The 21,891-nt window shown below is 41.5% G+C and overlaps 1 protein-coding gene across 3 annotated transcripts in view; it reads right to left on the bottom strand.

The window, feature by feature from the left end:
- ccdc88b (coiled-coil domain containing 88B) overlaps positions 1-21,891 on the bottom strand; it is a 37,811-nt gene that overhangs the window by 6,999 nt on the left and 8,921 nt on the right. For all 3 annotated transcript variants that reach the window (XM_037262419.1, XM_037262420.1, XM_037262421.1), the window contains exons 6-22: positions 21,548-21,631; positions 20,749-20,889; positions 19,441-19,586; positions 18,761-18,842; positions 18,298-18,456; positions 17,519-17,665; positions 15,687-15,852; positions 15,377-15,492; positions 14,028-14,696; positions 12,631-12,810; positions 10,491-10,831; positions 10,103-10,262; positions 9,621-9,956; positions 8,558-8,719; positions 6,887-7,164; positions 5,979-6,122; positions 4,149-4,335 (exon numbers count right to left, since the gene is read on the bottom strand). In XM_037262419.1, coding sequence (XP_037118314.1) covers positions 4,149-4,335; positions 5,979-6,122; positions 6,887-7,164; positions 8,558-8,719; positions 9,621-9,956; positions 10,103-10,262; positions 10,491-10,831; positions 12,631-12,810; positions 14,028-14,696; positions 15,377-15,492; positions 15,687-15,852; positions 17,519-17,665; positions 18,298-18,456; positions 18,761-18,842; positions 19,441-19,586; positions 20,749-20,889; positions 21,548-21,631 — 3,498 coding nt within the window. The remainder of the gene's footprint in view (positions 1-4,148; positions 4,336-5,978; positions 6,123-6,886; positions 7,165-8,557; positions 8,720-9,620; positions 9,957-10,102; positions 10,263-10,490; positions 10,832-12,630; positions 12,811-14,027; positions 14,697-15,376; positions 15,493-15,686; positions 15,853-17,518; positions 17,666-18,297; positions 18,457-18,760; positions 18,843-19,440; positions 19,587-20,748; positions 20,890-21,547; positions 21,632-21,891) is intronic.

Here is a 21,891-nt window from a genome sequence, read left to right as displayed (position 1 = left end):
GACTCTTTCAAAAATATACTGCGCATCATATTTCCTCAAATGAGGGCCTGTGTTATAAAAGGCACTGTGACATTGTTTTCTCGCATCCATCCTACTAAAACATAAAACATAAAATATAGTTTTTTACATTCACTTTAAAAACATTACTATAATTTATCAAAACAAACTGTAAATGCAGTGACACAAGCATAAAATAGTGAGCATATTCTATTGTCTGTGTTTGTGAATGTATCTTTCGGAGGCGTGGCCTAATCGGCGTGAGCTGTGGTTTGAATTAGCTTTATGTTTTTACTCTCCCATTATTGATAATTAGCTGAAAAGTGCATTGGCGACTGCCGCTCTGACGTAAGCGGATTACTGTCAGTAAGCATCCCGTGGAAAAAAAAAAAAGTGAGGGTGCAAATGATGTTTTGTGATATAGCAGGGCAACATCCCACGTGGGTCCTCTGCACTAATACCCATGAGGCTATTTCTCCTTTTCATAGGAAATCGACTCCCGTGCGTTGTAGTCGACTATCTAGTTTATTCCACAACATACACTGCAGATATGGCATCTGTAAAGCTGAGTTGGGAGTTTAATAGGAAAAGTGCTGCCGTATGCATTCAGTCAATCAGTCGAGTTAACTGGAATAGAGCGTGACTCATTGGTGGCGAGAGGAATTGGACAGAAAGCTTTTAAAGTGGATTTATTCAATGCAGGGAAAACACAACCGTGTCCCCGAAAATGATTAAGAAATATAAAGCAACCTCTTAGATCTACTCTTTAGTGATTGACGAATGTTGTAATATGTTGTAAATATACAATATGTGTTGCTGAATATCCGGGATGTCCAAATGTTTTCCACTGAGGACATAAAGGAAGGTGCAAGGAAGAGGCAAAATATGCACAGGCTTGCATCTTTTTTTTTGAAAAAAATGTTAAAAAGTAGAATGATACCTTGCAACAATTTTTTAACGGTCATAAATTGAAAAAATATAACAGTTTTTTTCAATCAAACTTTTCAAATATAAAAAAAACGCTACATTCTATTTTTAATTAGATAAAATGTTATATCATATATTTTAAAAAATGTTGAAAAGCAGTCTTGTAATCTTTTTTAAATTATAAATTAAAAACTTGTGATAAACGTTCATGTAGTTTTTCATTATTCATTATTATTATTATTTAATCATTATTGCATTTTTATTCTTATTTTAAAAAATTAACATTTTAACTTAACCTATCAACCATTGAATGCAGGTCATGTTTATTTATTTATTAGATCACATGGTAGACGAAAAAAATAAAAAATAAAAACAGTTTTATATTAGAGAGAACATATGATACATACGTAGAGTAATAAATTACAATATGTTTACAGATATATTTTACTACTAAATATACTACTAAAAATATATAACTACTAAATATTTTTTGTGGAAAAACAATTTAAAACAAACATGTAGTGTTTCATTATCAAAAATGATTTGTCTGCTTTACTCCTGATAGAAGCATGTAAATAAACATTCCCAGGCACCATAGTATGAAAATATTGTAGATCCATTCATATAGGGAATGTTTGTATTGAATACCCTCACAATAGAAAATGCAAGGTCAGTCATTTGCTTTCACCGCTTTTTAACACCTTCTACAACAACAAGAACCTTTAAAAACACTCTATTCATTTCAGAGGACAAATATCTCGTGTCTTATGGCGCTGATGATTTCCTCGTTCACTCCCCGACAGTTAGCAGCGCAGCACTGCAGCAGGATGATTGTGAGTCTTGACACGAAGCAAACATTGCATTAAAAGCAGCGCTCCTTCGCATTCTGCCACTATTTATTGGCTTTTCCGTCATGCATTATGGAAACGTAGAAAAGAAGGAAAATAAAGCTGAGTGGAATAATTCAACGGATATAGAGAATGACAAGCTGCTCGTTACCTGACACTGGGAAGCAACTTGAATCGATTAATACCGAAGCTAATTTGTCGACTTTGACAAGCCAAGTGTGCCTCATTGGTCAGTTTGAATTATTTAGAAAAACATGCCAGATTCTGGTCTTTGGTGGTTCTTGTCTATTAGCACACCAAATGTTCTTCATTAGAGGAGCAGGTTGAGGCGGCCTATCAAAGCGTCTCCCGCTTGGCTCTTTTATGAAAAGTCAATTTGCATGTTGCAACTTCAGACTTGAGTGCGCAAGGAGCATTTTCAACACTTAGCCATAGTTTGACAGCCGTACGCAGAAGATGAAAGCCAATTTGAAGTTAGCTCGACAAATCACTTTTCCTCATGTGCCAAAGCTGACGTCAGCTTCCATCAGGTGTGAGGAAAATCTGCTCTGATGAGATGCTAATGATTCCACCCTGACCACGGCTATGTAAAACAGGCTCTAAAACCTGCCATCAATTTCTAATATGTTTGGTTTAATTACCCAATAATGCTTCAAATAAATTAGCTTTATTATTCCAAGAGTGTAACGTTTCCTAGTGTCTCCACCGTGAAGCATTAAATCCTTCTTTGCATGCAAACGTTCAATCGGCAACAACAATATTAAACACCCGAGTGCGAGTGCGGGTTTGAAGGTGTGTTCCTCCTTTACTACACTTGTGGGTTTTGTGAACTTTATGGGGAGCAAATACTGGAGCTCACACATTAAATGGTTGTTTTAGTTAAGACTGGAATCTAGCGGTAAAGTAGCAGTAAGGGATAAGTGGGTGTATTGCTCCGGGGCTCCCCCTACAGTTGTGAAGTTTAATTTACCTCAGTGGTCAATATAAATCGACGCCATTCCCACAACATCATTCTTGTTTACAAGTAGGCACGTTATGTATCGTGGAGTTGTTTGCTCTTGAACAGCTGAAGAAAAAGATGCATTTTAAGTAGTTTCTGGCTTGTGTAATGGCACTCCCCACAGAGGGCACAATTAGTGTTTCCTGTATGAATAATTCACTTGATAGCAAAGTTACGTATAAGTCTGTTGGATATCTAATTTGTTTATTATGGTGGGTGTTTTTGGCGACAGAAAGCTGAGCATCATTAGTCAGTTTGTTTGTTCCTGAGGATTATGTAAAAACGGATAACCTATTTTCATAAAACTGGACAAATGAGTTTTCACTGTTGCAGTACATCGCTGTTGGTCGTGTAGTGGTTCACAAAGCTGACTTTCCTTATTTAAGTCTTGGGGAAAGTGACCTCAACTCATTTAACAAGCAACAGTTTGGTAGACAGAAAAACAGAGAGCTGCTTTTTGTATATTCAAAACAACCACAAAGCTATGATTTAGGTCAATCTTATTAATGCTGTAATTCACGGAGCGGCGAAGGTTTGAAAGTGTGTGCGCATGAAGCCAATGTACGGCCTGTAGTAACCAAACCACTATACTGACGGTGTTAGAATCGTTTAAGCAACAGGTATTCAACACAAATAGTGGAGCAATACATGTAGATAGATAATATAACAATACTCATAGGCATATATTATTTATCCTCTGCGAAGAACAACTAATATTACTGTATATGTGATAAGTCCGTACTATACAGTTCCAGATGGCCAAGCTGTGACTTTCTATTGAATTATGTTCTTACTGTAAGTTTTTATAAAGAGTAGTGTGCAATTTGTCTCATTACTAAAACACATTGCATTTTTTGAGGAGGCTGCAAGGGATGGCATGGCAAAACTAATTAAACTCGTATCTCAAGACACCACCGTGCGATGGGGCGATTATACATTTACAGTATATAATTATGATGTGGTCCAAGGTGAAAAAGAGTTTGACGCCCCTAGCATAGATACAGTAAATGATCAAATTTCCATTATTTGCAGTAAATGAATAGTTTTTGCACTAATTGAGTGAAATATGACCATTTCCCACAGGTGGGCTCTGGCTGAGAATCTGTGGATAGAACATTCTTTTGTTGCCAAGTAGTGACTGACCAGATCCAACACAACAGATGAAGCTATTGTGCAAAGCATTGGCTGTTTGTGACAGAAGGCCTTATTATTATTTCTATTATTATAAATATAGAAAACATTCATTTTGTACTGGGGTGGAACATCATCAATCATTTTTTTAGGACTGTTTAGCTCTGGTGGAGGTGTGCTGTTCCAATTATCTACCACTGTTGTATAGGCCGGTGAGAGGATGCACACGTGCGTTGGGTTGATACCTGAAATTGGCTGGTGAGGCGGGCATTGCTGAGGTCCAGACTTTGGTTGGCCTCCCTCAAGGTGCTGAGCTCCCCCTCCAGGCGAGTCCTCTCTAGCAGGGAGGCACTCAGCTCCCCTCTCAACAAGGAGCCCTGAGCCAGCAGCTCTGCTTGGGACGCAACCAATTCTTTATGCTGGGCCTGGAGCCTGATCACACACACAGATGCACATACACACAAAAACAAGAGCTTTGCTCATTGCTCAAGTCCTGCAGGGTGCTTTGCATCATGTGCTTTCTAAATTAAACCCATTATTATATTATTACACAACGCAATGAGTCATACTCAAAGTTATAAAACTACAGAGAAAATACATCTGATATCACTTCAAAAATGATTTGATATCACACTCTAATTTTATTTCACTGCCTGCAAAACAGCATGTTTATTGAGGTAAGCTATCAGCTCTGTTGGACTCTACTCTGAAATCATATCTAATGGACACAGTTGGAAGGTTTGTAAATTCCGGAATAAACATGGATGGACTATTCTTAGCTCATCACACTGACTTCAAAGTAAGAAGCATCTGTCGAAATTATTCAATAATTATCATAACGAGCTATAAATGCAGTATGTTTGGAGACCGCAATATGTCACTTCACATACCTTCTAGTTCTTCTTGTGCATTCTAATATGAGCATTAAGTTACAGTTTAATCAACATTTTGACATCTTTGGTGAATAAATATATACAGTGGCGCCTTAAAATGTGTCATAAGAAAAAATACCCAATGATATCGTAAATTATACAAACATATACCAATAGCGATTAAATTGAATTTAAATAAAAAGTTTATGGGTGCAGCATAATACTCTCATGCAGACACAAACAGAGGACTACCCAAGTGACTATGCAACTACAGTAATTTGTCATAATTGTATATAGATAGATATATATATTAATGATTATGTATATAATAATTTTAATTTTAGTGTTTGTCTAGAAGCTCTTCCATTCTTACATTGTTTGTTTATATGTGTTGCAGCACTGTTTGTGTTCAAACCTACTTTAACACAGCAATATTGATGCTATTCATTATCCGTCTATGGTCATTCCTATCATGTGTTAGCGTTACGCTAGCTGCAAAAGCAAAGTTATGTGGTTATTTTAAATACACGTGTTGTTCTTACTCAGTATGTGCATGTCATGACTTTATTTGTGGCATGAATGGCAATAGGTAGAAACTCATCAATTCTACTAAATGTAATTGTTCTCGATGTTCACTGTCATGGATTAACAAAGCCTCTGACAGGTGGTTGGGAATTACTGCTTCAGAAAATGGCTGGGTGGACAACCTAAAGTCTCTATCATTGATTACGAAAATGGATGCTGATTAACAAGTTTAAGGGGCTCATTGGAAACTGCAGAGCAGCTATTAGCTAAACAACACTCACAACCACAACATGCGGACATTGTTCTTCAGTTTGGCAGACTATCATTACAAAGGTGTCATTAACCACTTCTGTCAATGTGATGGTGACAACCCAGAATGGGATGTCATGTAATGATTGTCCTCATTTAGTAAAAAACAAATACGGTGCATGAAGTTCAAAACAAATTTTTCCAATCTGTTAGACTAATCCTGTTCTCGCATCTTGCCTGTTTTGTTTTTCCTCGCTTCCGCTCTTTATCGCCCACGTCAATGAGTAATACACACTGTATTGCATTTGCATTGAACCCACACCTTCTGTTTTGTATCCTCTGATCCATAGTAAAGCAATAATGTCAAGGGTAAATGTGAGAGGTCATGAGGGAGAGGAGCTGAATGCCAACTCTTTGTGTATTTGTTACCTCTCGCTGTCCTCTTTCAGCCTCTCCAACTCTCGTTCTTGTTCCAGTCGACTCTGGGCTTCTGCTTCCATCTTCTCTCGCTCCATTTTCATCTCTCGCTCTCTCTCCTCCAGCTGGCTTTTAGTACCCAGCAACTCTTTGTAGCTATAACACACACACACACATACATTAACATGGTTTGGCAGGAAAAGCAATTGCATGTGATTGTGGTAAAATGTCCCAAAGGCAAAATGCTAAAGAAAATGAACTGAAGACAGGTTAATGCATCACAACATACCATAGCAATTGCAAAAGCATAAGGATGACATCAACTTGATTGGATAGTGGCTACACCGGATTTGAGGTGATGCCGTGATATTGCTGTGTCATTGCCATAGATAAGTGTGGGGCTTGAAAAAAGTAATCACTCAGGTCTGTCGAGCAAGAACACGGCAACAAAGCCCAATCAAACTGAGCGAGAAACATTTTTTGACGTACAATACCATTGGTGCGAATGCTTGTCTCCACAATACGTTTTGTTTTGTGCGGACAATAATAGCAAACGTTTTAGTGCTTGGTTGACAGAATGCCCCCAATTACCGCAGTAGAACTGGTGTGGATAATTGCTTCTCAGCATTTTTGATGTGGAATAGTAGTATTGATCTCCCAGCATTTACTAATACAATAATAGCAGTAGTGTGAGCCCTTCCTTCTCAGCATTCACAAATTAATTGTTAATGCACAAGAGCAGTGGTGTGAAGCATTGTCTCTTTTTTTGAAAAATGTTTTTTTATTTCTGATGTGAGTATCCTCACCAATCAGTTATTGCAGTTGTGTATCCAACTTAGTGGTTTTACACACAATAATAGGAGTAGAGCTTAGTCTCTCAGCACTCCCACTATTAGTAGCTGTGGTCGGCTGGTGTGTACCTGGCCTCCAGCTCCCTGTGTTGCGCCTCCAGACTGCGGCTGCTGCTCCGTAGGCGCGAGTGTTTGTCTAGAAGCTCTTCCAGCTCTGTCTCCTGACGCTGTTGCAGCACCGTCAGTCGCTCATGGTCCCGCTTGAGGGTCTCCGCCCTGGCAGTTGACTCCTCTCGCTCCCGTGCCCACACCTTAGACTCCGCCTCCAGAGCTGCACACCGGGCCTCGCTCTCGCTGTGGCGCGCCAGTGACGCTGCATGCTGGGAGTTTACAGTTGCTTGTTCCACCTATTTTTGTGAATACACAAAATATGTAGTAGTCATGAAATCAGAGACAGTGATGTCCATTTACTGCCTAAATTCTAATCTGTGTTCCATCAAATTGTTTTAATTTATTCCTGACAGTCTATTCTCTTGATCACATAGCATTTTTCTTGACTGCACTGCTTCCAGTACATCTATGCGAATGTTATATTTTTGGTCCAAATAGATTTCACCCTGTTGGTGCTGCCATTTCAATCTAATTCAGAACCTGGGCACTGTGTATATCAATGGACTGAAACAGAAAGACTGCAAATGGGTATCGATGGGGCTGGATTTCTAGAGCGCTACAAAGTGAGGAATCTGAACAAAAAGTACTCAGCTGAAGAGCCATGAAGTGTTTGTGTTTGTAAACCAACTCTGAAGTACTACTTGCCACTGGCCACTTACAACGCCAGTTTGCGGGCAGCAAGGTAGACTAATGGTGAGCACATCTGCCTCAAAGCTGTAAGAGTCTGGGTTTGAATCTTGGCTCTGGCCGTCCTCCCATCCCCATTCATGCTGAGATTCTCTGAGAACTGTCCAAAGGTGTAAATGCGAATTCTTCAAAGGAACTAAAAGTATGGTTTTCAACGTGCGTTTCTCCAAGGCTTATGTTTGTGCATATGTCTCCTTACAGCTTGTGTGTTTAGAGCACGTTCAATAAATGTTTCAACATTAAAGTTTCCCTCTGGGGGACTAATAAAGGTCTCTTCTGTTTTATTAAAGCACATTGTGACGGCCGAGCCAATCGTGTGCTGAATCATGCCTTAGTTATACACCACCATGGGCCCAGACTGCCTGAGGGATTTGCCACACCATCCCTCTCAATCTCTATCTGTTCACATCCATAATGGTGTTTGTGTGCACCACTTACTTGTTTTTCTTTCTCCCCCTTTCAAAGCTGCTTATGCCCTGAAGGCGGCAATCAACAATGCTCCATCCCCTCTTTTTTTTTTTTTTTTAATCAATAGTTCTAGTAGTAATACGAGTAGTCCAAGTCATTTAAGGTTCCCATGAAGGGACTTAATTTTGGGAATGTGCAGCCTTGAAATGTAATCTGACAATCAATAAATCTATTATCTATAGTGCTTGTTATGGGCAATTGAGAGTCTTCAATGAACATAACATGTATGTATTTTGAATGCAGAAGGAAGTCAGATTAAGCAGGGAAAATCCGAACTGGCCCTGTTGACAAATATCGGCTGATATCCCTTTTTGGGAGCTGATTAAAACCTACACATTTATAAATTTAAAAAAATGGCTGCACACAGAACAATGATTTCTTCCTTTTTGCAGTTCCCAATGTACAACCTCAGAAAGCGTCGACTGATATGACTCATGCTCTTCTCCGTCTGCCTTTCTTTGTGCGTTGTGTCACCTGTAGCTGAGTGTTGAGCGTCTGCAGTCGAGTACACGAGTCCTGCAGGCTGAGTGAGTGTCGTCGTAGCGCCTCCAGCTGCTCCCTCAGGTGCTCGCACGTCTCCTGGGACTGAGACAGACGCGACAACAAAGCCTCCTGTCCTGCAAGCGCCACGGCTCTCTGAGGCAGATGTGATCAGAGTGAGGAAACAAAGACAGCACAGGTGCTAAATGTTTCATCCTCCTACAGCATGTAGACATTGTCTTGCCTTCTTGACACACACCTACAAAAATACATGTTCCTTCACAGTGCTTTAAAATGGTAACCAAGGTGAGTTGACATTTGGAATGTATCACATAATAATCTGATTTGAAACGACCATGTATTTAGAGCAACAGGAATCTTTGCACCTGCATAGTAATCCAACTAAAGCGTGGCTGGCATATGTAAAATTGAATAAGACTCGTTTGGCGAAACCTCAATAGGAAAAGAAACAAATAACAAATCAGGTGTTATATTGGACGACACAAAAAACAAAATAAGATTTTCAAGAGTGCAAATTGTGTTTGAGTTGCCCTAAAGATTTCATTCTGCTCTGTTTTAGGGAAAACCTGTGCACTGTCTGTTAGTTTTCAAGACCGACGCTGATACTTGAAGGAATACAACTTTTTTTGTAGCATCAATCATTCCTGCATAGGAGTATGTTTGGTACAGCCGCCTCAATACCGTCCAATCCTGCAAATAAAATGAACAAACATCCTGACCTTGGAGGTTGTGCAAACAATACCACTAACATTGTTAGTGGTATTTTTCTAAGAGTAAGCGTCGACGGAATAAGGGGGACAAAAAGGAAGAGAAAAGCAGCTGAGATAAGGAAGATGAAGAGTCGCTGAGGTGACATTATAGAAAGTGATGAAGACGGATAAAGTTTGTGAAAATAAAGTGCCGCACTAGGGAAGTGGACGCTGTTGTCAGCCCTCTGGCAAAAGAGTTTCCCACATAATATGGATCATTATCCCTCACAAACAATGCAGACGTCTTGCAGATAAGATCCAAAGCTCAATACAATCCAAATGCAAACCTCTTTTTCCAGCTCCAGCAACCTGCGAGTGAGCTGCCTCTCTCGCTCTCCTGTGGCTTCATGGGGTGACACAGAAAGGTCGTGACCTTTGTCTCGATCCGAGGTCCACGCCTCCCGCCGGTCAGTCGGACAAACGTGCGCTTCATCCTCATTTCCCATCTGGAGCTGAGGCTCACGTTCACTCAGAAGGTGAGCGAGTGGCTCTGTTCTGTCCCGTGATTGGTTGAGAGATTCCTTTGCGGCGTTTAGTTGAGTTTCGTTTGTTTGGAGCTTCTGGCTGAGGTGCTGGACTTCAGAAGTAAGATTCTGAGAACGAATCTGCTCATTGGACAGATCCTGACAACAACAAAAGATAAGAGACCATCATCATCATGCAACTTCATGAGCTGTGACTTTATAATCAAACACCTCTCCTCCAGAAAGAACCCAATCTTTAACTCTCACACACACACACATACGCTGACACACATATGCACACACACCTGCAACAATGACTGATTCTTGGCTTGTGCGTCTGCGTACTGCTCCTCCAACTGCTGTTTACTCTCCTCCAGGCTGCTTAACCGAGTGACGAGCTCTTGCTCCAGCTTCTGGAGGCGAGTGCAGAGCTCCTTCGACTCAGACAGCTCCCGACACACGGTCCTATGAATAAATCAATAAAACCATCAATGTTGACATTTTATTTAACAGTACAATGGAAAGTTAATAAATGAAGGACAAAGTATAATGTCAATGCATAATGCGTCAAAGAACTCTCAGATGCTAGTGTAGAGCCGAAATCTCCCATGTTCAAGTTTGGTAAATTCAATATGTTTTTACAAATCTTTATTGATCACGTGTGTGTTATTTTTACAGATTATGGACCAGTACCTGCGATCAGCGTCCAAGGTTCTCACTCTCTGGTTGCTGTGCTCCAGCGCCACATTAGTGCTCTGCAGCTGCTGTCTGAGTCTCACCGCATCCCTTTCCCGCTGCCTCGCTTCTTTCCGCAGGCCATCCAGCTCTGACTGGCACGTGTCTTTCTCTTGCTCCAGGCGTGACACGTCCAGCAGCGCCTGGTCCCGGGCCCGCGATGCGTTTTGAGCCTCCAGTCCGGCATCACGTACCTCCGCCTCCAGCTCTTCTTCTCGGTGGCGAGAAGTCTCCAAAGCACGACCCTGACGTTCCACCTCAGCCTTGAGTGCCTGAGTGGTCAACGCTAACTGTTCGCTCTGAATAAAGAGAACATGGTAATAACGATTAGGTATAAAGATTCATAGTGGTTCCTTAAAATCGACCTGCCTATGCTAAATCATCTTTCCCCTTTGAAATGAATGGGAAGGCCATTCATTTGTGGCAACTATGATCCAAAAAACACCAACAAAATGATATTGTGTTTTTGATCAACTTGATTAAACCTGATCAAATGAAATATACGTCAGTGACATAATTCAATAGAATGTTAAGAATTACAGTTTGTACATAATGACAATTCAGTGGTCATGCTTGCTAAGTGCAGTGTGAAAAGGTCTGGATTACTTATTATCTGTTTGTATTGTCACTTTACAGAGATTCAAGTCGTTATATGAGGACTACAAGCAACACCACAAGATAAAAAAAAAAAAAAAAACATAGCTTGCCATCATATAACAGCTGAAGGGAGCAACATAAATGTTACGTGAATATGAGAGCAAATAAAGCATTAATGACACCTGAATCTGAAAATACGAGCCAGGCCTCGGGAGCCAAACGCAAACTGCACAACCGAGGGAACGAGAGAGATTGAAAATTCTTCGCTCTCGGCCAGTCAGTAAAAATTCTTTATAGACTCCGGTATTAAACAAACTTTGACTCTGGGTCAGAAATTCCACATTAGGCTTCTTTTAATAGTGTCCTTTAGGAATACTGTGAGAATATCAGTTGACGGTATCATATCACTACAAATTACCAAATGTGTTGTGTCTCCAGGTAGAAAACTTGAGTCAACACAAGAAACAACGGAGGATGTTGGCAAGTTGTAAATTCCCGTTTTCGTTCAACTCCCTGCAGCTGAAGCGGACCGAGTGTATTTCATGTTTCATTTAACACACGCGCTTGAGTCGCCATTAATTCTCAGCATTTGCTGCTCACCGGCTTGTCAGAGTAGAAACACAACCTCAAGACATATCAACTGCAAATATAAAAGCATGTTGATACTGAGCACATGCTCTATCGGGACATTTCCAGTAGTAGTTGTAATACGTGATCTTGTACGTATTGAGGTTTTACTTGCTGTGGAACTAAAAAAAAAAGACTCGTGCTCTCTGACAGCAAGTTTACAAAGGTAGAATTCTTATATGTATAGCTCTCCAGAACTTGTATTAAAATGTGTATTCGAGTATATTTTATGCTGTGTGAAGATCAACACTTGGATGCTTAAGATATCAAAGTCTTATGGTGTGGAAAAAGAAAACATTTGAGTGACTGCAGCTAACTTGAAAATATATAAACCATATCCCAACTGGATATTAGAGGAAAAAGCCAAGGTGCAACTTCCTAAATGGAAGGTATTCATGGATCCTTTTTATGGTATTTCTTTCATGCTGACTAAGCACTGTTCTTTTCCTTAGCTTGCAGCCTCTCTTGACTAACAGTTCTTCTGCAAACAGCACACAGACGGTCAGTCTATGGGTTTTTTTCCATGAGAAGAAATGGTCTTCTTTTTCACATCCTTCTTAAGAAACGGTAATACGTGGAACTTCAAGCTAAAGTGCTCATAATAAGCAGTGAAGTGACCTTTTGTGAGTATAGACGTTCTTGTCGACGTGTAAAAAAGTGCACCCTTAACACATGTGCTGTCTTGGTACAGGAGTATAAAATATAGAGGGTGGAAGTTAAAAGTCACCACTTCAACCAAACTTCTTCCTTCGCTTTCTTTTGCTGTTCTTGCTTGTTTGTCACACTTCTCTCCCAGAATAAAATAGAATGTCTTGTTTGCTGTCACCACTGTGTGCATGTGTGAGTGTAGCCGTGTGCATGTATATTGGCCAACCTTGCGCTGAACAGCGCGGAGGGCATCCACGGTGCCACGCAGCGTGTCCCTGTCTCTCTCCAATGCTGCCCGTTCCCCCTCCAGGCTGGCGATGACTGTCGTTTGCATGCTGTGAAGCTCGGCTTGACTCCGCAGGCGGCACAGCTCTTCCTCCATGACCCCGGCATCACACTGTAGAACCTGAAACACGCATGTGAGAGAGAAACATGCCATCATCACATCTACTGTTGGGTGAGAAAGCATTTTTCATGTGCTATAGTAAAACAGCCGATAGTAGGCAATAGACAGCAGGATAAGGTCAAAAATAGAATACACATTTTCACAAATCTTTGTTGAGGACTGTTACATCGGCCAAAGAAGAGCCCATTATATTTAGTGGAGGACAAAGGAGCCAATAAACAGTTTTGATTTCAGGCATGTACATAATGTGCAGCGTTATAGGGGATGTGGTAACGTGCCCCAAAAAGAATTAAACCATGACAGGAGTTTTTTTTTTTTATAAATATAATTGTGTAATAGGAAAACGTACATTTTTTGCCATTTGGATGGGGAATCTGCACCCATTTGTGAGGGTTGGGGGGCTTGGGGAATGATGGGGAAAGAGATTACAATAAATTACATTAATTAAATTACACTAATTAAATTACATTAAATATAGTTTGTTTCTATTCTAAGGGGGGGGGGGGGGGGGTCCAACCTGAAATTATAAATAACCACCCATGTAACGTTTACAATGAGTCCATGTTATATTTGACAGGGCCAAAAAATGATTACATTTTGGTCCAGATTTAAATATAAGTACCAACCAAGAAATTTATTTAGATGCATACAGTCTCAAAAATAGGAGAATCTATCAAAAACCAATGGTCCTTTTTGTTGAAAACATCTCCCATCATACTTTGTAATTCAAGATGTCGCCTGCAATCATTTGACAAACAACAGGGCGCAAACCAAAACACAAAGATTGATTGAGTGGCATTTCTTTTGTGGTTGTATTTGGTTTCTCAGATTTTGATGACCTCATTTTTGAAAGGGGAAAATGTATTCAAAATCCAGACCGTAAGATCCTCTGCAAGGCTGTAGTGACAAGAGTAATGCTAATACATTTGGAAAGTGTAATCAAAACTGCTTAGTATCTTTGCGTACATTTGTATTATGATAAATGCCCGTTGTCACAGTTGCATTTGCTGCATTCTTTACTTCTCAAATGACTTCTGGCTATTTTTAAGGAACTCATAGCGTGTCCAATGAATGCACGCTTTTGTCTGGCTGCCAATTTGTCATCTCTACTACCAGCCACACAGTCTCCTGATTACTATTATTACCATCATCAATCTCAAATCCGATCCCATGTCCACTCCCTCCCTCCCTCCCTCTCCTCATCCCAGGCTCCATACCTCGATCTGCCTTCGAGCCTCCCCGAGATTCTCCGCAGCTTTCCTCAGGTATTGCAACTCGGCCTCCAGGAGCGTCAGCCTCTGCTCTGCCTCCCACGTCTTCCTGCTCTGATCCCCTAGCTTGGAGCGCAGGTCCTGGGCCACCACAGCCTGCCTGTCAGCCTCTTCCTGGGCCTTGTGGAGACACCTTGTCAAAGCAGCATCAGCACCAGGAAGGCCACAGGTAGCCTGTTCTATAGCCTTGGGTTCTTGTTGACTTCCGTTATTTTGGATGTCTAATGTGGCCGTTTCATTGTTCGACTCATTTTGCTTTTGAATGTCGATATGGTCGCCTTCTGCTTCTCCTCTTCTTTTGGGTTGGATCGCCGCATCACGCGGTTCTGTTTTCTCTCCTTTAACATGGAGAATCTCTTCCCCGACTCCTGCTTCCCTTTGCGTCACCATGAGTTCCCGTCTGCGCTCCTTCTCCTCTGTCAACCTCACCATGCCTTCACACTCTCCCCTGCAGGATTCAGATCCCTGGACGCCCCTCTCGCTGTTCTCCCTGTCCTTTCTGTCCAACTGCTTCGCTCCTACGTCTTCCTGCTTGCCTTCTGTGCGCTGCAGGCTGGCCATTAGCTCCTCCAGTCGCAGCTTCAAAGTAGCATTTTCATTCTTCAGATTATGAAACTGGAAAGTACAATGGAAACACAGCGGAGGAGAACTGTCAGAGGTTGGAATGATCTTTTTATTGTCTACTTTTTTGTCTTTTACTGCTTCTATCAAATAAGCTTGAAATAACTAAAAAGACTTCCTTCACTTCAAAGTATTTAAATAGGAAAAAGTTATGTCATCACACAATCATTTCAATCAGTTTTGGCAGGTCATAAAAATAGAGTTCAAAGAAACTGGCTACAGTGATGTAACTTAAGAAACGACAGAATGTAGAATACAGAAAGGATTCACGTGCATGGCTGCAATGTATACTGCATTTAATGTCAGTTAAATCCATCAAATGCAAAGGCATTTACCATTTCTTTTGCCAAAAGGGCACAATATGTACCAGCGATTGAGTTTGGTGGCTAGTTTCATCAAGCGAATTTCTGAGGCTTGCCAGGCTACAAGTATGGTGCCAAATTGCGTGGCGAGGTTGGAAAAGGGACCAGCCCCACTGACACTTCAAGACGCTATTTTAATGGATGCAAAGGCAGGGTTGGTAAACAACCATTCGCTCACACATTCACACCTAAGGACAATTTAGAGTCGTCACGGAAACTAATGCAATCCAAAGTGTCAGTTTGACCTCCAATCTCACGAGGCTGGAATTATTCCTGCGCATCACAACTCTCATGCTCTTTATGACCCCTGACCTCCTGCTGGGCCTGTAGCTCCTCCAGACATCTCCTCAGCCTGGCGTTCTCCTGCTCTGCTCCCAGCAGCATCAGTGTCGAGGCCTCGCCAACTTCCACACTCAGAGGCTTCTGGTCTGAATACGTCAAAAGGGGAAAAAAAAAAAAAAAAAGCTGATATGGGAAAAGTGGAGGAATTGATAAATGATATCATGCTGTTTTCTTTTCTATGATTGATAACAACAGACCCAATCCTTCCACAACATATTTTCTCTTATCAGTTAATTAAAATGTCTTAAATGACAAGGTGCAGACAAGCAGGGGCTCTGACCAATCAGCTCACACAGCTCCTCGTCAGAATCCTCTGATTGGAGGAAACGATGGTGAGCGGCAGGAATGCCAGCGTTACTGCTGCCGCCGCACTGCCGCAGGTCCGCCTCGAGGCTCATGTTCAGCTCCAGTAGCTCATCAACACGCTGCCTTTCTGTGTCACGCTCCTACACAAAGAACACATATTGAGGGAAATGTACTGCATTCACTTCATAAAGCGAGTTTGTAGTTTCCGGACTCAAAATAAAAATAATAACTTTTTGCCTATGAATACAAACCTGACAGTACATTTGTAAAATGATCAGTGAAAAACTGTCATGTCCGTGCCAGAGCACGCTCGGTCACACCCCTTCATCACCGTAATGTCTGTCACCTGCTCCCTCTCATTGTCTCATGTATTTAAACCCTGCCCGTGTGTTCCCTCTTGTCGGTGTCTACTGTTGTGTTCCGTCCCTGTCTGCGCCCAGTGTTCCTGTTCCTGTCGTCTGGTTTCCCCCCCGGTCTGTCTGGAGGCTCACGGTCAGAATGTTATCCTTGTCCAAGTGGACCTCTGTCGGTCGGTCTGTCTGTCTGTTTGCTGGCCGTGAGTCTCTATCCTGTCTGTCGTCGGTTCCCCACCTGCCTCCCTTCCAACTCCCTTTCCCTTCAAAAAACCCTGGTTCAAGCTGGATTTGGTTGCCCTGGTTCAGATCATTCCTGACAAAGGAATCATCCCTCACTATCTTTAGAAACCACCACGGCTGAGGAAGAGCAACCAATAAGAGACAAAAGGCCCCGCCCTCAACAATTCCTTGTTCGCTATCAATTAGGTATGAGTAGAAGACAAGAAGCAGAGCAAGAGGCCTCAAATAGCTGACGATTCAGAAGCCAATATTTCAAAAGTGAATATTTCTACTCCATTGGTATTAGCGCCCCTTTAATTTTTCATCAATACATTCCCAAAATAAAACCAATAACATTTTGTATTAAAGTAACACTCTATTACAAATAAATTCTGCCTCAAACGAGCAGAAAAGCAGTGGTACTAAGCGTCGTCTGCGAATGCGCTTCTATGTTGACCCCGTTCCGGTTCAGGCTGTGACGTCACGCGGCCTTCTGGTCTAAAAATAGAACTCGGGCGTTACGCTATTCACTTATTCATTGTGCTGTCCAACAAAATATTAAATAAAGCCAATAAAAGAGAACAGATTATAAGTGCATCTTGCCATTAGAAAAGAACTGATGTTCTCGTTAAGACCGAAAGATTCCAACCTTGCGACACACGAGTAGGATCAGTGGGACTTGAATGGTAATTAATGTTCTCTGCGTGCAAAAGGTCACGCATTCACAGGGGCGACCTTCAATGGGTGCAAGTGGGTCCATGTGTGCGGTAATGACGCTGCAGTGATTGTTGACGAGCATTTAAGCAGCACTGCACTCCTGATCCTGATAGAACAGCGATTATTTAAAAGCAGCAGCGGCTGCACTTGCTTTTAGGAAAGCGATTGTGATTGGTTGCTGGCATTCTTGCTCGAGGTGTGAACAAATATGATTGATCAGTACTGTCATTGTATTTGGCCATCATAACAGTTTGTGAATGTGATTTTATGATTTTAAGACTGGAATTGCCAATGGAAGTTGTATTGTAGACAAATTAATATTAATCACTTAATACTGTTAAAAAATCGTTAAATTAGATTTCACTATTGGTGTCCTTTAATAAGTGTTCAGAAAAAACATGTCGCATCTCCATTTGCGGGTCTGGATACCATAGGCACAAGAATAAATGTCTTCAAAGGTGGTTGGTATGTTTTTCAAAACTACAAAATGTAGTATGTCTTTGGCTTTACTCACCACTTCTATGTCTATAATCCGCTGACGCAGCAGCAGGTTGTCCTTCTCCAGCTCCCTCAGTGTGGAGCATCGGGCCCTCACGTCAGCCAGCTGTTCCTCCAAAAGAATTTTGGCTTCCTGCAGGGCCGCACACATCTGCTGCTGCTCCTGCAGGTGGCAAAAATTTCATTGCTATGATATGTTAACAATGACTTGGTCTTATTATTACCAAGTTGTTGGTTTTTTTTTCCATGTGCACTGAGAGCAGAAATTTTCAGTAGCCACCTGATTACAGATATGTAATGGGCCACTGTGTTTTTTTTTCTAAATGAGTAAATTTCTAAATTGTGGCATGACTTATAAATACTCAAACAGTAGCGAATTCAGTTATTCTGTCTTTTGAACAAATTCCTTGTCTTTGTCTGCTTCTATTCTCCAATGTTTAATTAGCATTTGTGGAGAATGATGCCTCAACAGAGGCCTGGAGGAAAGACGTTCTTTGAGCTAATCTGGGCCGCCACAGGGATGCCGAGCCAAGGCAGAGTGAGAAGGTGACAGCAGGGAAAGCGTGGGGCTTCACAAGGACGTGAGTGTACGATTTAAAGCGTAGCCAAGTAAATCCTGTGTGTGACTAAAAGCTCTTATAACCAAACATAATTTCTACTGCTTTATTTTTCAAATTAAGCAGCTTTATGGGGTGAATTTTTCTGCCAAACAATCTTATGATGTTGCTCTGCTTGCTTGCTCTTTGCTGTGAATGTTCCAGCCAGACTCGTGCGTGTGTGTGTGTGTGTGTGTACCTTGAGCTGAGTGCGTGTCACCTCCAAGCTGTGCAGTCTATGTTTACAGCTCTGGAGCTCATTCTGATGTTGCTCAGACCGCGCCGCTCTCTCACGGGCGCAATCCAGCTCATCCCGCAAAACACGTAGGCCCCTAGACTCGCTCTGCAGGGAGCGGTTCTGCAGACGTGTGCATACATACAAGAGTGTCGGTGAGGTCAGCGAAACATGTCAGTGACACAAAGAGGCCTGACTTGTGCCGGCTGTTTCTAGTAAGGTCGAATGTTATTGCCATGATGCCTCACAGAATTGAAAGTACATGCATGGCACACTTTATTCAGGCTACGAGTATAGTTTTCAGTACATGAACGTGTTCTAACAAAGTTTTATGGACTGATGAGACCAAGATTACTCTGTCCTGAGTTGTTTGACACAACCAGATATAAATTTGAAGCACACACCTTAAAATGTGTCGCACACAAACCTTTTGCTGAAGCTTTTTTAGTTGCTCCTCCATCATGTGAATCTCCTGCTTGTAGTCTAATAACTGATCACCTTTATCATCCCTAAACGGCAGAGAGGAGCAATCGCATTTTTTTCCGACATCTCTTAAAGTTTAGCCGCAAAGATAAAAGTGACAAGTGAAAAAAGAGCCAGAGTGCATGAGCAATTACAGGGAGTGAAGGCGGCACAGTGGTTGGGGAAGTAGGTAGGGAACAAATGAATAAATAAACCTACACTAATTGACACATTACCCTTTTTCCAGAGGTAATTAATTTGAACTGGAGTCAACTTTGATCAATGAGAGCAGTCATCCTGGTCTGCTCCCTATTTTCAGAATGTTGAATTGGGTTTTATACAAATAGTGACTGCCCATTGTTATTTTACAAAACTATAAACCCCTTGTTTTGTTTAAGACCCTAAACTAACACCTCAATCCAAAATTAAAACCCTAAACCTCCTTTGAAATCCTAAACTTGGTTTGAAACCCCAATTTAAAAAGACAACCCTAGTATGAAAACCCGACTTTGAAAGCCCAACCCTCGTTTAAAACCCTAGTTTGAAACCCTCCCCCTGTTTCCTGCAGAATCTTTAGTCTGGCAATGATGCATCGCCTGCAGGTGCTCCTGTTTAATGTATGCTTATTAATGTGCACACACTCACAGTTGTTGTTTCAGGCGGCGGACTTTGGCCTTGCTGTCTGCCAGCTGCAGTGCCAGACCTTGGGGAGGATCGTCATTGTGACCACCCAGGGGCGCCGAGGGTGAGTCAGCGTGGGCCTCCCGCTCACGACACAACTCTGCGATGCGCTGGATGGGGGTCACCGGAAAAGTGTCAGGAATGAGGAATTCACTGGTCAGTACAGCCAACAATCTTTTTTTTACATCTTCTCTTAATTTATTTGTATATTTTAACTCGGGATTTCCTTGATCCATCCATATTCTATCGCACTGCTCAAGTTAGCAGCAAACCATCACTTTTCTCTATGTAATGGCCAGTGTAAATCTCCTCCGCTCACTTCAACAGACAGTTCTTCCCTCACAGTTACAAAATGGCGCCAAAATGATTCTGTGAACAATCCTCCGCTGTGAGTTCAGCGGGCACAGTCCAGCTATTTTGCAGATTTTCTTTTCACATTTATGACCATTTTGTTCAGGCTATTTTTGAGTGTGGGTTCCGGGTTCATGGTTCAGCTATTTTGCAGATTTTCTTTTCACGTTTATGACTATTTTGTTCTGGCTATCTTTCAGTGTGATCTCACTGTTGCCCACAAGATGGCAGCATCCTGTAATTTTGTATTGTGTGAATTTGAAAAACAGGAGGTAAGTCAATAGTATTTTAAGATCAGTCTCGTGTACTGAAAATTATTCAGCATTGAATAATACTTGAAAACAGGAGGTAAGTCAATAGTATTTTAACATCAGTCTCATTTGTACTGAAAATTATTCAGCATTGAATACTCTGCAATCCTGATTTTTATGCCTACAGAAAATGACAGCTAGTTTCATTTTTTTATGTACACTTTAGGGTCAGAGTTTTGATGATTGGATGATAACATCAGATTGTTAGTTGAAACCGTTGGGGTGAAAACAAATAAATGCCATAAATTATAAACAACATGCCTAGATTTTAGTTACTGTCGGTGTGGTCCGGATTGTAACCCCAATGAGAGGGCGGTGTTGGGGTTACTACTTTAATTTTTTTAGACAGGGCTTTGGCCTTCTTGTGGTTGTAGTGGTATCAAACTGTACTGCATCATGGCTTGTTTTCACTTCACAATTCTGAGGTTCTGGGTTTCTCTACAGTCAAAAACATCCATACATGTTCGATTCATAGAGAACTGAGAAATTCTCCTATGTGTGAATGTGAGTGGAAATTGTTTGCTGTAAAAATGGATGGCTGGAGAATGACGTGTGTCATCAGACAACACGATTTGATGTATGACTGAAGGATGATATTCGCAATTCATACCTCCAGGTATGTGTCTCTCTGGGCAAGCATACTCTGTATCTGTTTGGCCATGGAGCTAAACACCAGTTTTAGATCTGCACCTTCCACCTCAAGCAACTCTTCCCACTGGAGCGGCAGCACCGAGCGCGGGTCTTGAGTCACCTGCAGCGAGGACACAACGATTAGGCACGACACACATCAACTAATACTTCACTCAGCCGTGTAAAAGCCAATTAAGATTAACCTTTTTAGTACGAAGAAAAAAAAAAACATAAATGGCCCACTCATGCATGTAAAAGAAATGATCGCTTGGAAAGAGGGATGGTCTGAAATTTCCTCTGGTGGAAATTATAAGCAGCAAGCGGGGGGGTGCATTTATCCACACAGGGAGGAAGGACATCTCTTCACCACTCTGATTTATGAGGCAAAGAAGCCTACAACAAAAAATTCTCGTGGGCAACCTGCTGTTACTGTAATTCAGTCATGCTGCTCTGCAACATGCTGTTTCTGTAATGTGGGCAATTATTCACGGGGCGTATTTTTTTTATGTCCAATTGGCATCCATGCTTTATTGAAACGGACAGTTTGACAGAAAATGAGGGTAGGGCAAGAGGTGCATGTATAACAGAGGTGGAGATCCGTCCATGCTGCTGCTGGAATGAAAAGAAGCTTTTTTTCACACTTCAGTTAGAAAGGGAGAAAAGAAAAACTCCTTTTAAAGAATAAAAATCCCCACAGAAAATCTCCCAGGAGCTGAGGGTCAGTCTGTGAATAATATTAAAGTCATTGTGGATTAGGTTCAACCTGCACTTGAACGCACCTGTTGAATGCAGACGGCGAGCGTAGCCTGCGCCTGGATATCCAGAGACTGGATCTGCTGAATGAACATCTCTTTATGTTCACACTGTGGATACGAGAAATAAACTCAATCAGGTGTGTTCATTAGTGCCGCAGAAATCTTTTATTTCAGTACACAAAGTCTCTAATCAGTTCATCAATATGAAGTTGATTTGACTAGCGTTTCTTAAACTCTCTTTTCAACCTCTGGGCTCAATTGTTGCAAAGTGGCCTGGATTCCATCCAAATATTTACAATGTCTTCTATACATCATATATTATGTTTAATTGATGTAACTGGTTTGACTGTTATTCAAAAATCAGCTCA

Source organism: Syngnathus acus, chromosome 10, assembly GCF_901709675.1.
Source record: "Syngnathus acus chromosome 10, fSynAcu1.2, whole genome shotgun sequence".
NCBI classification, from domain to species: Eukaryota; Metazoa; Chordata; class Actinopteri; order Syngnathiformes; family Syngnathidae; genus Syngnathus; species Syngnathus acus.
Note: the sequence above shows the minus strand (reverse complement) of the source record. Positions and strands in the feature narration are given on the sequence as shown.